This window comes from Panthera pardus, unplaced genomic scaffold, assembly GCF_024362965.1.
Source record: "Panthera pardus isolate Hobbes unplaced genomic scaffold, ASM2436296v1 HiC_scaffold_8, whole genome shotgun sequence".
Taxonomy (NCBI): domain Eukaryota; kingdom Metazoa; phylum Chordata; class Mammalia; order Carnivora; family Felidae; genus Panthera; species Panthera pardus.
Genome location: NW_026527013.1, coordinates 125,181,816 through 125,197,149, shown reverse-complemented (window position 1 = coordinate 125,197,149; position 15,334 = coordinate 125,181,816). Strand labels below are relative to the sequence as shown.

The 15,334-nt window shown below is 38.8% G+C and overlaps 1 protein-coding gene across 1 annotated transcript in view; it reads left to right on the top strand.

Annotated features, from left to right (window-relative positions):
• The first annotated feature begins 3,554 nt into the window (after window positions 1-3,554).
• The window catches only part of DPY19L2 (dpy-19 like 2), a 96,704-nt gene continuing 84,924 nt past the window's right edge, over window positions 3,555-15,334 (top strand). Inside the window, exons 1-4 of the mRNA XM_019418155.2 lie at window positions 3,555-4,093; window positions 8,718-8,742; window positions 10,091-10,178; window positions 12,240-12,377. Coding sequence (XP_019273700.1) covers window positions 3,718-4,093; window positions 8,718-8,742; window positions 10,091-10,178; window positions 12,240-12,377 — 627 coding nt within the window. The 5' untranslated portion in view covers window positions 3,555-3,717. The remainder of the gene's footprint in view (window positions 4,094-8,717; window positions 8,743-10,090; window positions 10,179-12,239; window positions 12,378-15,334) is intronic.

The window sequence follows — 15,334 nt, the reverse complement described above, 5'->3', positions numbered from 1 at the left end:
GACTGAGCCACCCAGGAGCCCCCAGGAATATTTTTTTAAATTAAGAATGTACTATGTTTTACATGCTTTAACATTTGTCAGATGAGAACACAAATATTAGAGTGGCTAAGCTTCTAGCTCAAGGTCATACCACAGTAATCTTCCATATATGAGCCCACTATGTAAAAGATTTAAAATGGAGCCTGGCATATAGTTAATTGTATGCATTTACTGTATGCCTAAATCATATATATCCTGCTTCTTATACCTTTTTTTATAAATTTTTAAAAATGTTTTATTTATTTTTGAGACAGAGAGAGACAGAGTGTGAGCAGGGGAGGGGAAGAGAGAGAGCGAGACACAGAATCCAAAGCAGGATCCAGGCTCTGAGCTGTCCGCCACAGCCCTCGAACTCACAAACCACGAGATCATGACCTGAGCTGAAGTCAGACACTTAACCGGCTGAGCCACCCAGGCGCCCCTGCTTCTTATACCTTAAACACTATATCTTGAGTATTTTTCTATATTGTTAAATATTCATTCCAATGACTTTAGTCAATTTAGGAATGTTTCACTGCATGAGTATTCTATCATTTGCTATTTGATGTTTAGGTTATTTCTAATTTTCACTGATAGAAGAAATAATACAATGATCATTCTTATAAAAATTATGTTTTAAATGGTAAAAGTGACCAGATTTACACTTTCAAGAGCTAAACCAAGGGTAAGAATATGCTTTATTCTGTTAGTACACTGAGTGATCCAAAAGGCAACTGGAAACTCCAGGAAACAAATTAACAAATTGGCCAAAAAGTGTCACATAGGAAATAGGAAATAGGCGAAAGAAACTGAAGGGTAGGAAACAAAAATAAGAAAGTTCAGAATTGTACAAGAGAATGACACTGAAAATGACATCTGGTCAACATTCCAGTAGCATCCACTCCTTCCTTCCCACAAAAATACCCACCCTCATGAAAAACAGAAACATAAATCATATAAAGTCACTTAAATGAATAATCTATTAACAAGGACCCTCAAATTATCTTAAAAATATTCAACTACATATAGCTCAAAAGCAATACATCTATTAAAATAACAGACAGTTGAAGGATAGATAGATCCATTGAGCAATCACAATTTTTTTTTTAAAAGCACACATAGTCATATTAATTTCAGGTAAAGTAGGTATAAAGTTCAACCAACTTGAAAAGTCTATGGGAAAAAAGAAATTTCCCAAATTGACTACAGAAGAAGTAGACAATGTAAATAGACCAATAATCATGAAGGAAACTGAAAGATTAAAGGGAAAAAAAAGGTCTTCCAACCAGATGTTGTAATATAGACAAAAAGGTATGAATCCACCCAGTTCATTTTATAAATCTAATATAACTCTAATAAAAAATAATCATAGAATTTCACTTACTATTCTCAAAAAATATTAAAATACATAAAAATAACGTATTTTGAGTTTGCATATTTATTCAATAACATTTTTATCAACCACCTGTAAATACTTTTCATTTTAAACTCAATATTGGACAATTTACTAGGTATCACAACTTGGGCAAATTACTATATCCTTGATCCTCAGTTTTCTAATTTGTACAAAGTTATTGTATGAATTAAATGAGGAAATATTTTAAGCACCAAACACAGTGCCAGGAATGTAGAAATGCTCTTCGAAAAAAACTTACAAGACAACAAGTTAATAACAGTACTTACTGAATTTAAATGAGTGACAAGAGGAATACTATGGTCAGTAGTTGCTTTAGACCTTCAGAGAAGGGGGAATTCATGTGGGCTGGGGCTTGGAAGGTGACAGAATTCAGATTTGCAGGGAGAAATGGATGAAAAAGCTAGGGGATACTTTCTGGTATGAGCAAAGGGATAGATAGTTATAGAGTCTCATGCTCCGGACCTTACTCAAAATTACTGGAAAGTTTGTGTCCAGGAAAGTGGGAAATTAAAGTTGAAAAGGCAGATGGGGGCCGATTGTTGAAAGCACTGATGAGTAAGCCAAGAAGTTTACATTTCATTTGTGGGTTGTGGGAACCATGAACTTTTTTTTTTTTTGAGAGAGAGAGAGAGAGAGAAAGAGAGAGAGAGAGACTGCACTCATGTAAGCAGAGGAGAGGGGTGGGGGATGGGGAGAGAGACTCTTAAACAGGCTTCATATTCAGCGCTGAGGCCCACGCAGGGCTCTATCCCATGATCCTGGGATCATGACCTGAGCAGAAATCAAGAGTCAGACGCTTAACGAACTGAGCCACCCAGGCGCCCCTACCATGGACATTTTTGAGAGATGTTGCATCAGGAAAATTAATCTGGCCAAAATGAGCCATAGATTTGATGGGGGAGGTGGGGATTGGGGAGTTCAATCTGATCCATCATAAAACAGATGGGAAGTGAAGAATGTGTGGACTCCAAAGATGCCAAAGGACATGGAAAATGACAATGAATCATGTCCATCTTTGCCAGACGCTGTGGCATTGTGTTTGGCTATGTGGTGACTGTAGGGCTGGGTAGGGTCTGGTTTAGCAAGGTGAGAGCGCTGAGGACAATGATTCTATGCCCAAGGAATTCTGTCTTAGCAACAATTATTAGTTGGGACACACACTTCCACTTGTGAAAATTAATAGAAGGAAATCTCATTTCAAACGGAGTCTAAAGGCCAGAAGGGGGAGCTACCACACTGTACCACTGGAGGTCAATTACAGACCCCAACAAAAGACGCATCAATAAGAAAGAATCAATTCCAAGTCCTGAGAAAGAGGTACATTGTATCTCTCACAAAAACATCGGTAAACAGCAAGTCCGCTAATGAGAAATCCTCATGCACTCTTAATGTTCAAAATAACCCCTCCCAACTGTCTCCTAATAAGTTCTCTGTTGCATTCACCTCTGGTTTTGCCTATAGCTTGCATTTCTCTGATATTCCTAAATCAGCAACCCCCCCTTTTTTTGGCTGATAAAACAACTTTAAATTTCAAGGTCCACACACTTCAAGAATGGATTCATAAATGCCGCCCTCCAAGGGCAACCGCGGTGTCACTGAACTCATGCCATCCTGAGGCCTCGAGGCTCAGCCTGCTCTGCCACATGTTGCCTATGGCCTTCGACCAATCCCTCTCTGTAGGAGGCATTTAATGTCCAATGCAAGGTGTGCGTAGGAGGGGAGGAGAGATGTTCCCCAAAGTGCCTTACCTCCCTCTCTTTCTATGGTTCTTTCTTTCAACTAAACTCTCTTTCCCTTTCAATTACTTCCCGACGCACAAGCTTTTGGTTGAAATAACAAAGCTAATAGGAAAAAAAAATAATAATAATTAAATCGGAATTCCTCCTACTTCCCCTCCAGCAGGACCATGGAGCCAAGGTGTGCGCAGGGGCGGCCAGCGTCCCAGGACGCGCGCAGGGATTTGAGTGGGGCAGTGAGCCTGTGCTGCGCGCGGGGCTGGTTAGGGGGACAAGGGGTGCTCCTGGGGGATGCGCGGGATGCAGGGCGCAGGGGCTGCGCGCGTGGGATGCGCGAGGGGACCGCGCGCGGGGCCAGGGCGGTCTGGACCTCAGGCCCCTCCCTCCCGGTTTTCCGGTCGCCATGACGACCGGGCGGCCCGCAACGGCGGCGGAGGCTAGTCGTTGAGGCCGCGACCCGAGCCAGGCCCCAGCGGACCTCGCCCGACTGGGCTGGGCCCGCGCCAGCCAGAGACCCAGCTCCATCTGAACAGGGACTATGAGAAAATGGTCGGGCAAACGAGGAGTAAGCTCAAAGAAGCGGCTTCAGAGCCGGTGCAGTCCTCGCGCTCCGTGCACTCCCGGCGGCGGCGCCGGGCCACCGGAGCCGGGGAGCCGGAGATGGAGGAGCCGCAGGCGGAGACGGAAAAGCGGCAGCCGCCTTTGCCGGTAGGCGGGGGGAACCTCCCGGGGGGCTCCCGGGATTACTCGCCGCGGAGGACCCGAAACCTGAACGCGCAGAATTGCATGCAAATGGAAGTGGTCGCCAAGACCCTTCTTCTCGGCCGCTTCCAGTTCCTCAGCTGTTTGCTGGAGCAGCTCCGGGATAAGGTGCTGCAGTTTCGGAGACGACAGGTCAATAGCAGGACCTCCTTCGGCATAGGTGAGCAGAGGGGGGCGGGGGCGCCCGTGGCAAGGCCGGGAGGGCCTCTGAGCCCGGGTTTGAAGCGGTTTGGCTGAGTCGTCAAGATCAGTTTAACAAACAAGCTTAGCAGTTCTAATGACAAGGTCCAGCTCTGGAAGATCGCCGAAGAATTCCAGCCCCCCTGGTTCTTGTTTTAAAACAGAGTCCCGGGTTTGGGGGGGGGGTATCGTGGTCACCCCCTGTGCCACCACCAAAATGTCGTTTTAATCAGGATAGCCATTTATCACGGGTTCTAAAAACGATAGGCTACTTCTTGGGGGCACCCATGTTCCTCTTGTACCTTAAAGCAAAATAAAGTGTTGGTTTAATTAGCTGAGAACCTTTAATAGTTTACTTCCATCTTGCTGTAGAGCTTCACTGCTTGGATTTGGGAATTTTTTTTAAAGCACTTGAAAGATTGTTTATTTACATTCTTCATTTTCTGTAGTTTAAGAGTTAATTTAAATGTTGCCGTTTCAGTAAAATCAGATTTGAGCCTAGTCCTCGTTCAGATGGGCTACTGATGTAGGTTGAAACATGGAGAAATGTCTGCTAATGTAAGTTGTTGTGATTTCTTTTAGTCATAAGCTGACTGCTGATGTTAGAGAAGAATGGGTCTCCACATGTGGGGTATTAACAAATACGAGAGGAATAATAGATGGGAATTCACACTTACATTTTATCAGATGTGTAGTTGTGGCAGCACATACATCCCACATCCAGAATCAGCGTGGACACCACGCTGTTTCACCAACCCAAACACCAGCTCCTGAGCACCCACGTCTAGCACACTGAGGGCATTCCCTGAGTGCTGGGTGAAGTAAGGACTGAATATATTAAGTGCTAGGAGAGTTCAGAAGAGGAAACTAACACTTTAAGATGGGAAGTGGGAAATAAGGTCAGCAAAGACTTTTAGGAAAAGGTGGGATTAGAATTGTGATTCAAAAGTTAACATCTGGCTGTGTGCGGCAGAGGACAGCAAGTATTAGAGGCCCGAGGAATGGCATAATTGAAGTGGAGGGAGTAAGAAAATATAAAGGTGAAGTAAGACTGCAAAGGAAGGTGACAGAAGTGGGAAGTTCACAAGGTGGGCTGGGACGAGCAGTGGAGAGTCTAACCCAAAACTTGGGTTAAGGAATTTGAACTTCATTCTGTGGAAGCAACTGATGGATTCTTTAAGGAAAGAAAAACAAAACCAACTTTTTTTTAAGGAGATGAAATGCCCGTCGTGTAAAATTAACCATTTTAAAGTGAACAATTCTGTGGATACATTCACAGTGTTAGCCTTGAATAATTTTTTTTTAATTTTTTTTTAACATTTTTATTTATTTTTGAGACAGAGAGAGACAGAGCATGAACGGGGGGAGGGCCAGAGAGAGAGGGAGACACAGAATCGGAAGCAGGCTCCAGGTTCTGAGCTGTCAGCACAGAGCCTGATGCGGGGCTCGAACTCACGGACTGTGAGATCGTGACCCGAGCGAAGTCGGACGCTCAACCGACTGAGCCACCCAGGTGCCCCAGCCTTGAATAATTTTAAAATCGAGTGACATGATTAACATGGTAGTGGTTTGTAAAATGGGCCCATGACGGATGGAGAATAACAGAAAAACATGATTGGAATACCAGAATCAAGGCAACAGTGGTCTTAGCGAGGGTGGCAACAGCAGGACTGGAGAGAGGAGAGGAGAGGAGGGGAGGGGAGGGGAGGGGAGAGGAGAGAGGGGAGAGTCAACGGAAGCATATTGTGAGGGCTGGGTAGGTGGTGAAGTAGACGAGGTGGGAGGACAGGGAGAGAGAAAGTTCAGCAATGAGGATTATAGATTTGGGAATTATCCATGTAGAAGTGAGCTGAAACTTGAGGATTGAGATTCCCAATGAGAGAAAAGTGGGCAAAGCAGAGATATGAGAAAACCCCTTCTACTTAGTTTTCAGAGAGGAGAGGAAAAGGAAAAGCCAGATACGCATATAAAAACAGAGGCCAGAAAAACTGGAAGAGTTGGTGTAATAAAAGATGAAGAAATCTAAGAATCTGGTCAGATGCTAGAGAGAGGTTTGAAAAGCATAAGAATTTAAAGAGGCCATTGGTCATTAAAAAAAAAAAAAAAAAAAAAGACCAGGAACATAGAAACATAAAAGAAAGACATTGTGCAAGAATCTTGGCAGCAAATGGGGTTATGGGTGGGGGAGAGAATCTGTCATAGTTTGAAGTGAAGTGCTGTTAGATCAACCAAAGTGTTTTAAGGCTTAGGAGAATTGAAGGCCGAAGGGAAAGATCAAGGGGAGAGGGTGAGATTCAGGTTCCAAGAGAGGAAGTAGTTGAAGTCTTGGAATCTTTGAGAAGAGTGGAATTAGAGGCACAAATTTGAGAAGGTAACTGGAAAAGAGAGAGATAGTTCCTTTGCTGAGATAGATGGTAGAGAATAGCAAAGCAAGGATTAGTATATACAGAAATGTTAAAGTGGGTATAGAAGAAGTTAGGAGTGCTTGTATCAGATGATCTCCATTTCAGTGAAATATGAGGCTAGGTCACTTTCAGAGGTGAGATTGACAGGATACAGGATCAGGAGACATGCTTTTTATCACAGCTTTGGAAGGGACTGTGATAAGCACCTCATGCGTTTAGAATATTGGCTTCATTACACCTTATCATTTTATCAGGTGTGGAATGTGGGGTAAAGGGAAGGAATGAGAGGCATAAGAATATTTTGAAGATTTTTGGAAAGCTAGATGGCTCAAGTAGGATATTTGATCTTTTCCCTTTCCTTAAACACCATTTTTAAGAGTTTTTGCCACTATATGTAATTGCCTAGAGAGTGAGAAAGAGATTATAAATATAAGTTGAATGAGGTAGTATGTGTTTATCTTAAGGCTAATGAAACCTTATCAAAGGGGCATCTGTTTTAAGGTGAGAGAGCAGGTATAGGTTTAATTTCAAAGTGGCTCAGAGTATATTACATATGAGATAGAAAGAGCTAACATATGTAATAAATATATACTTAAAAAAATTTTTAACGTTTCTTTATTTTTGAGAGAGGGAGACAGAGTGTAAGTGGGGGGTGGGGCAGAGAGAGAGGGAGACACAGAATCTGAAGCAGGCTCCAGGCTCTGAGCTGTCAGCACAGAGCCCGATGTGGAGCTCGAACTCAAGCCATGGGATCATGACCTGAGCCAAAGTCAGATGCTCAACCGACTGAGCCACCCAGGCACCCCTGTACTTTTTCTATAAAGAGCCAGGCAGTAAATATTTCAGGCTTCACAGGTCACGTACAGTCTCCATTGCCTGTTCTTCGTCCATATCTGTACAACCCTTTACAACCCTTTAAAAATGTAACAAGCATTTTTAGCTTGTGGACAGTACAAAAACAGACCATGGGCTATAGTTGCTGATCATGTAAAATCAAGTAAATCTTCTGAGAAGTATTAAAGAGTGGTTGGGACCAGATGGTTAGGAACATGGAGAACAAGAGCTGGAGAAGCATGGCTGGGAATTTTTTTCAAAATTGCAATTTATTATTATTACTTAATTTTTTATCGACTTAATTTATTTTGTTAGTCCAGGTGAGTAATTTCTTGAATTTTTAAGAGGCTCAAATTTGTGGTTTGCTAAAATGATTTGCCAAGCATATTTGGGACAACCATAAGAAATATTATTATAAAATCTTGGAGGGGAGACAGGACATTAGGAATAGCTGAGTGAATTCACTCCTCTGTGACAGTGACAAAAGTACCTGGAAAATTGTCAGAATCAATTTTTCAAAAATTTACAAAAATAACCAAAGGGTTACAGTACTCTAGAGAACATGTATTCAAAAAACGACTGCAATTCTGTAACAACAGCAGTTTGTGGCGTTTTATTTAGGCCTCATCCCATGCCCCTTCCCCAGCTCCGTTGTATCCTTGAAAACAAGCAGTGTTCCAGCCACCAGAGGAGTCATTGTTTGGAGCTCCTCAAAAAAAATCTCCATACCCACAGGAGTGTCACTGTTTGACCTGTCTCCACGCCCTCTGTTAAAGCCTCATTCATAGGGCGCAGACAGGGTGGCTCTAGATGGGTCTCCCAGGCCAGGTGTCTGGGAGCAATCAAGCTCCATATATAGGGGCTTTCAGGTGTGCTGCTGAGGAAGGCATTTCCTGCATTTAACCATCTTCTGATGAGCGTGAGGGAAAGTAGTCTATGGTGGCTCCTGTAGGCTAGATTCACTTCTGAAAGGATTGAGCTGAGCATAGTGTATATATGCGCTTGTTTTCAAAATTTTATTGTAAAGAAATAGAGAATAAGAGGGAGAAGAGAGAATAAACTGAAAATCACAAAGAAGCACAAAATCAGTAATTTCATCACTCTTTTGCAATTTGTGTGAATGAGATCTAGTCTTCCAAATCTTCCTTTGCTCCTCGGCCCTCCCTTGCAGAGGTGAGAACTATTCATAATTTGTTCTATGTCTGTTTGTAAATTTTTCCTATTTTATACAGATGGAATCATTTAGCCATCTTGCTAAATATGTGTGCTGTCTTAAGGCATAGAAGGGAATGCATTTGAAGTAGTTGTTTTAAGGGTATATTACGATAAAGCAGCTTTTAATGACCTTTTTGTTTGTTTTTCCAGCTGCCTTTGTGGGAGTTTTGCACTGGTAAGATTAGTTACAGTTTTAAAAGAATAAAAACATTTGGATTCAAAATTGACATTGCTGTTTGCATACAAACAATAAGACAATAACTGCTTGCTATGTGTATATAATATCTGTATACCAGTTTACACAAATTTGTTATTTAAAAAAAAACATGTGAAGCAGCATTTACAAAATAGATGCATTAAAGGAATAGTACTTATGAATTAAAATATTTTTGTGTTACCCAAGGATTCACCACTATATTTCTTAAATATCTATCTTTCTAGTGTATTATGCATGTTTATTTCATCTAAAAATTCCCTTATCTTACAGTAAATGTGTGTTGTTAGTGACATAAACATAAGTTTCAAACATAAAACATAAACATAGTGACTAAGACATAAGTTTTAGTAACACTTGTCAGCTGGAAATCAGGTAGAAATGAAATTAAAGGTGCTACTGTGGTATTACAGAATTAAATGAGCACATGTACCTTATTTTACACTTATTTTACAAGTGACCTGTCTATAAAAACTATATGTAATTTAATATTTTTCCTCTGATGTATTTTCATTTCTATAAGAGCTCAGGAATTTTTACTCTGAGGAAGAGTGGGATCTGCCTCACATATTTTCAGTGCTGTTCTGGCCATTCAGTTTGCAGGGAGATTTTGATTTTAGAACTAAGGCTGTAATGGTAAGAAACATTTCTTATAGCTACTGTTACCCTGACATATGTATGTCTTACATGTAAATCAAGGTACGTGAAGACAGGGTTGATATATAGAAGTTTGCTTTCTGTGTATTTGGAAAGCATCTACTCGGTAAGTTAAGGATAGCAGAATTGCTGACTAATTATTACCACACGTGCTCCTATTTTCACTACACGGCTGTTTTCTTGCGTCTCACTAATAAAATATCTTGACATACAGTTCTGTGTCTCTTTGGCACCTGAAAGTCGATCCCTTTTATAGTATTTATTTTAAAACTGCTTTAATCTAAATTTTTTTTTTTTTTAATTCCGCATGCTTTTTGATAGTTACAGAGGCATTTCTCCAACCTGTTACATTAGAATCACTTGTGAAACTTAAACAGAAACTTGCCTCTGTTCTGATTTAGAGACCTGGAGTGGAAGGAGGGTGGTGCAGAGAGGGAGTTTTAGATATACAATTGTGGTTAAGGAATTTCACCTCTGTACACACTGAATTATAAATGCCTAAAAATATACAAATTATTAAGCAAATTATAAAATTATCTCATTTATTACAAAACTTTATTTTTTTCATGGTTTTTGTACTTTAATACTTTAGTAATGGTTTTGAAATGTTCTTATTCTTAGAATACGGTGCATCTTTTTTTTTTTTTTCTAGGATGCATTTAGTAACACTTTTTGAAAATGATCGTCATTTTTCTCACCTCTCATCTTTAGAACGGGAGATGACTTTTCGAACTGAAATGGTTAGTTTCTTATAAATTAATTTGTAGTTTAAGAATAGTAAGACTATAAGGTGGAAATATATTAGGAACTGAAATGAATTTTTGTTGAATTGCACTGTTTCTCAAGCTACAACTTAGGTTTAATATTTAAATAGAAAATGTTTTAGGATTCTTTTACTTATGTCATTACCTACTCTTCTAATGCACACTTCTTTTAAAGATAGTAAAGATCACTCAGAAGAGCTGGGGAAGAAGGAAAACAAAGACAACATTTAAGAAGTGATATAGGCGTGCCAAATGTTACCAGAAATTTCTTGTCCTCACCACCGTTCATTTCCAGAAAATTTTTTATTATCCCAAACAGAAACTATACCCATTAAAAACACCAACTTCCCATGCCCCTCTCCCCAAGCCCCTCATAATCTCTGTTCTACTTTCTGTCCTTGCAGATTTATCTGCATACAATTTTTACCTCACCCACTGCTTTTTGAATCTCACCCCAGTAGCCTCCTTAAACCTTTGAAGAATTGGATACATTTAGCATATTTGTGGCATTTAAATTTTTAACATACATACTATTTCCAAAGGGAGGATATAAAATACTATTAAATGAATTGTGTAGCTGTGGGTAGGGTGTGGGCTTTGATGACAGTAACTGGATTCAGATAGCAGGTCTGTGCTTCGTTGTCTGACGGCTTGTCAGTCAACCTCTCAGATTCTCAGTAATCTCATCTGTCATCTAGAAATAATTCCAGCTTTACAGGATTTTATGGAATATGAAGGGAGATCATGAATGAAGCACATAACACAGTACCAGGCATAAAAATAACAGCTGTTGTTAACAAAAACTTATTTTTATATTTTTCTATTTCTCTAAGTATAAGACTTACGCATATTAAATATTCTTTCATTGTAGTGTTGTCTTGCCCTCCTAAGGAGAAAGGAGCAATCCTTATATGAACTCCTATTTTAGCAATCAAAACTATGGGGAAATGCTCTTTCAGACATCAGCTGAAACAGAACTTCAATCTAGTAGCCTCTAGCATTGCTTGATCTGTTAATAACAAAGTTTTATGAGCCAGGAATGAGTGTAGAGTTGAAAATTATTTTTAATGTTTTTGGAAGCATGTACTACAAGCAACATGGCCCTTTATTTGCTTTTAGATTTTAGGAAGATAAGCAGGAAATTGATAAGGAAAGTAATATTAAACAGCATGCTTTTGTTAATCTCTGAATTTTAACTAAACAGCACTTTTGCTGGCCTAATAAAGTCCTTATTTCCTATGCTAGCATAATATGCTCAGATAATCCCCTTTTCAGGACTGCGTTTGTGTCATGAACAGTGGTCAGTTGACATTTAGTTAGCTTTCACTTTGTGCAGAGCCATTAGATGGAGCTAGGAAGTAAGTTGCAAGCCTGAATCCTGTCTCATCTTTGCTTGTGACCATTGTATGTTGTTAAGGGGTGGAAAAAAGCATATGCAAAGTTGTACAAGGAGATGAAGGCTTCTCTGTTTATGCCAGAATTCATCAGATTTCAGCCTCTAGGAATCTCATAATGTGGGGGCAAAATCAGGCTTGCTGGAATTACAAATATATTGTATTCCTGTTTTTGTTTTTTTAACGTTTATTTATTTTTGAGACAGAGAGAGGCAGAGCATGAACAGGGGAGGGGCAGAGAGAGAGGGAGACACAGAATCTGAAACAGGCTCCAGGCTCTGAGCAGTCAGCACAGAGCCCGACGAGGGGCTCGAACTCACGGACCGTGAGATCATGACCTGAGCCAAAGTCGGACGCTTAACCGACTGCGCCACCCAGGCGCCCTTGTATTCCTGTTTTAAACCATAGCCAGAAAAATTCCTTGCAACATTTAACCACCCCTCCACCTGTTTTTCAAGCATACAGAAAATATGAAAGAATAGCACAGCGACAACCTGAAAATGCATGTCTTTTTTTTGAGCCCAAGAATGCAGTAGCAAGGAGAAATTAGGAAGTTTTACTATTGACTTTTTCCTTTTATTCAGAAGAAATTGTTCTAAAAACTTTCATATTTAATTATATCAATAATTTATACTTTTTAAAGGGACTTTATTATTCCTACTTCAAGACCATTATTGAAGCACCTTCATTTTTGGAAGGACTGTGGATGATTATGAATGATAGGCTCACTGAATATCCCCTTGTAATTAATACAGTGAAACGCTTCCATCTTTATCCAGAGGTGAGTACTATTTGGGAGAAAATATTTGTAGATGATCCTTTTTTTATCAGATAAAAGTAGTAAGTAAGCACAATGATGTCATAAAAGGAAGGAGACCTTTAAGGCTTGTTGACTGTGTGTCCTTATAGTTGAGCAGAGAATCAAAAATTCCTCTCCTAAATTTTAAAGACTCCAGAAACTAAGCTGACATAAACTCAAAGAAATGAACGTTCGTGTGGAAGTAATGACCAGCATACTTAGAGGAGCCAAATGGGAAGGAGTCAAGATGTGTCTAAATGGGGATAGTCTGTTGGCTTTTGAGACCCTGCAAATGGGCAATACTGGTCTCATGAAGGGACACTGAAAGTCATGAGCACTAACAGCGACCTTGGAGTTACATTAATAAAGCAAGATTTATTTAGTTACATAGTCAGAGGTCCATGAATATCTTCTAATGCTTAGCCTAAAAGAGTATGGATTTTCTAGTCTGCAGATTCTAGAAATTGGAAAAACAACAACAAAAAATTAGTTCAATTTTTGAAGTCTTAAGATAAATGCTAATTTAATGTCATGGTATGCACTACTTTTGAGTTATCTCAGAATCCAGCACGTTTGTTAAAAATTAGTGCTTTTTAAGCCTATTTCATATTGTATAGCTTTAAAAAATTATTATTCCTTTGATTTTGAAATGTTGAAAATTACAGAAATTTAGAGAAAAGAAGTGAATGTGTGATCAACCACTTAGAATAAATAAATGCTATTCTTTTGTAATTTTTGATTCAGGTATGTTAAAGCATTATAAATACAGTTAGAGTCATCTTTGTTTTGCTTCCCAGTCTGGTTTGCTCCTTCACCACTCCCACAAGCATCCACCACATGAGTATAATGTGTGTGTTCATCATTCCTGATTTTCAAGGATTGCTTCATGTGTTTTTATAAATCCATACAAATGCTCTCACACTGAGTAAAGCACTCTACAGCTTTTTCCTCACATTATATTTTTGAACCCTGTGTATGTGTATATTTTTCTTTAATTTTAACCATTTTATTAATTGCAAAATTATTTGTCCATTTTCCTCTTTGTGGATATTTAATTGTTTCCATTTTTTTAAATAGTCCCAAAGTATATATTCTTGTATATTCATAGTATATGTTCTCTAATTGTGTATAGGTGCAAGATTTTTTGGTAGGATATGTTCTAGAAGTAGAATTACTGTGTTACAGAGTATGTGTTTAGTCAACTTCATCAGATACTGCTAAATTGCTCTCTGGAGTAAATGTAGCAATTCACACTGCTGTGTAGGAGTATGTACTTTTCCTGTATCCTTACTAGATTTCAGTTTATCAAAATTTCTGATTTTGCTCTTCTAATTGCTGTGATATGCTATTTATTTTAATTTGGACTTGTGGAGCTAAGAATATTTTCATGTTTAATAGTCATTTGGGTTTTTTCTTTGTCACCACTTGATGGATGTTTTCTTATTGCTTTTTTGGCAAAATTTATATATGTTGTAGAGTAATCCTTAGTAATATGTGTTATACATATATTCTCTCTGGCTATTTTTTGTTTATTTAATCAGTTTTGCTGAGGTATAACTTACATGCAATAAAATACATTCATTTTTGAGTGTACAGTTCTTTGAGTTAAACGTTTGACAAATGTGTAAAACTGTGTAGCCACCACAATTGAATTCTGAAACATTTTCATAATTCCAAAAAGTTCCTGTGTGCTCCTTTGTGCTCCCCGCACTGAGTTGTCTCATCAGAGGAGCAGTGAGATGGAACATCCTTACTTTGTTCCTGATCTTAGTGGGAAAGCTTCAAGCTTCTCCTTAGTAAGTATAATTTTAGCTGTAGTTTTTTTTGTAGATATTCTTGATCAACTTAAGGAATTCCCTGTATTCGTAGTTTACTGAGAGTTTTTTTTAAAAGTCTTGAATAGTTGTTAAATTTTGTCAATTGCTTTTTCTACATCTATTGATATAATCTTGTAATTTTTCTTCTTTAGCCTGTTGATATGTTGGATTATATTAATTCAGTTTCAAATGTTGAGCCAGCTTTACATACTGGCAGTAAATCTCACTTGGTCTGGGTATGTAAATCTTGTTATACATTGTTGGATTTGATAAGCTGATTTTTTTTTTTTTTGAGGATTTTTGCATCTATGTTCATGAAAAATGTTGTTTGTAGTGTAGTTTTTTTTGTAATATCTTTTTCTGGTTACCAAACCAAAAATGCTGGCCTCAACAAATGAGTTCATAAGCGTTCCCTCTGCTGTATCTTCTGGAGGAAATTCTAGAGAACTAGTATACTTTCTTCCTTAAATGTTCGGTAGAATTTAGTAGTAAACCCATCTGGGCCTGATGCGTTCTGATTTGGAAGGTTATTATTGTTAAATTTATTTAATAGATATAGTCCTATTCAGATTGTCTATTTCTTCTTGTGTGAGTTTTGGCAACATTGTGTCTTTTAAGAAATTGGCTCATTTAGATTGTGAAATTTATGGGCAAAGGGTTGCTCATTGCTTTATTATTTGCTGAATGTCAATGGGATCTGTAGTGATGTCCTCTCTTTCCTTTCTGATATTAGTAATTTGTGTCTTCCCTTTTTTTCTCAGTTAACCTGGCTAGAGACTTATCAATTTTATTGATGTTCTGTTGTTAGATGCACGCATGGTGAGGATTATGTCATGTGGAATTGACCCCTTTATTATAATGTAATACCATTCTCCACCCGTGACAACTTTTTTATGGTAAAGTCTGCTCTGTTTGGGATTAGTATAGCTACTCCCACTTTCCTTTAATTAGTGTTAGCATAGTATATCTTACTCCATTTATTTTTAATATATAGGTGTCTTTATTTTTAAAGTTGGGTGTTTTTTTTTTTTTTCTTTCTTTCTTTTTTTTTTTAATAATATATGGTTGTGGGGCACCTGGCTGGCACAGTCAGTAGAACATCCGGCTTTTGATCCCAGGACC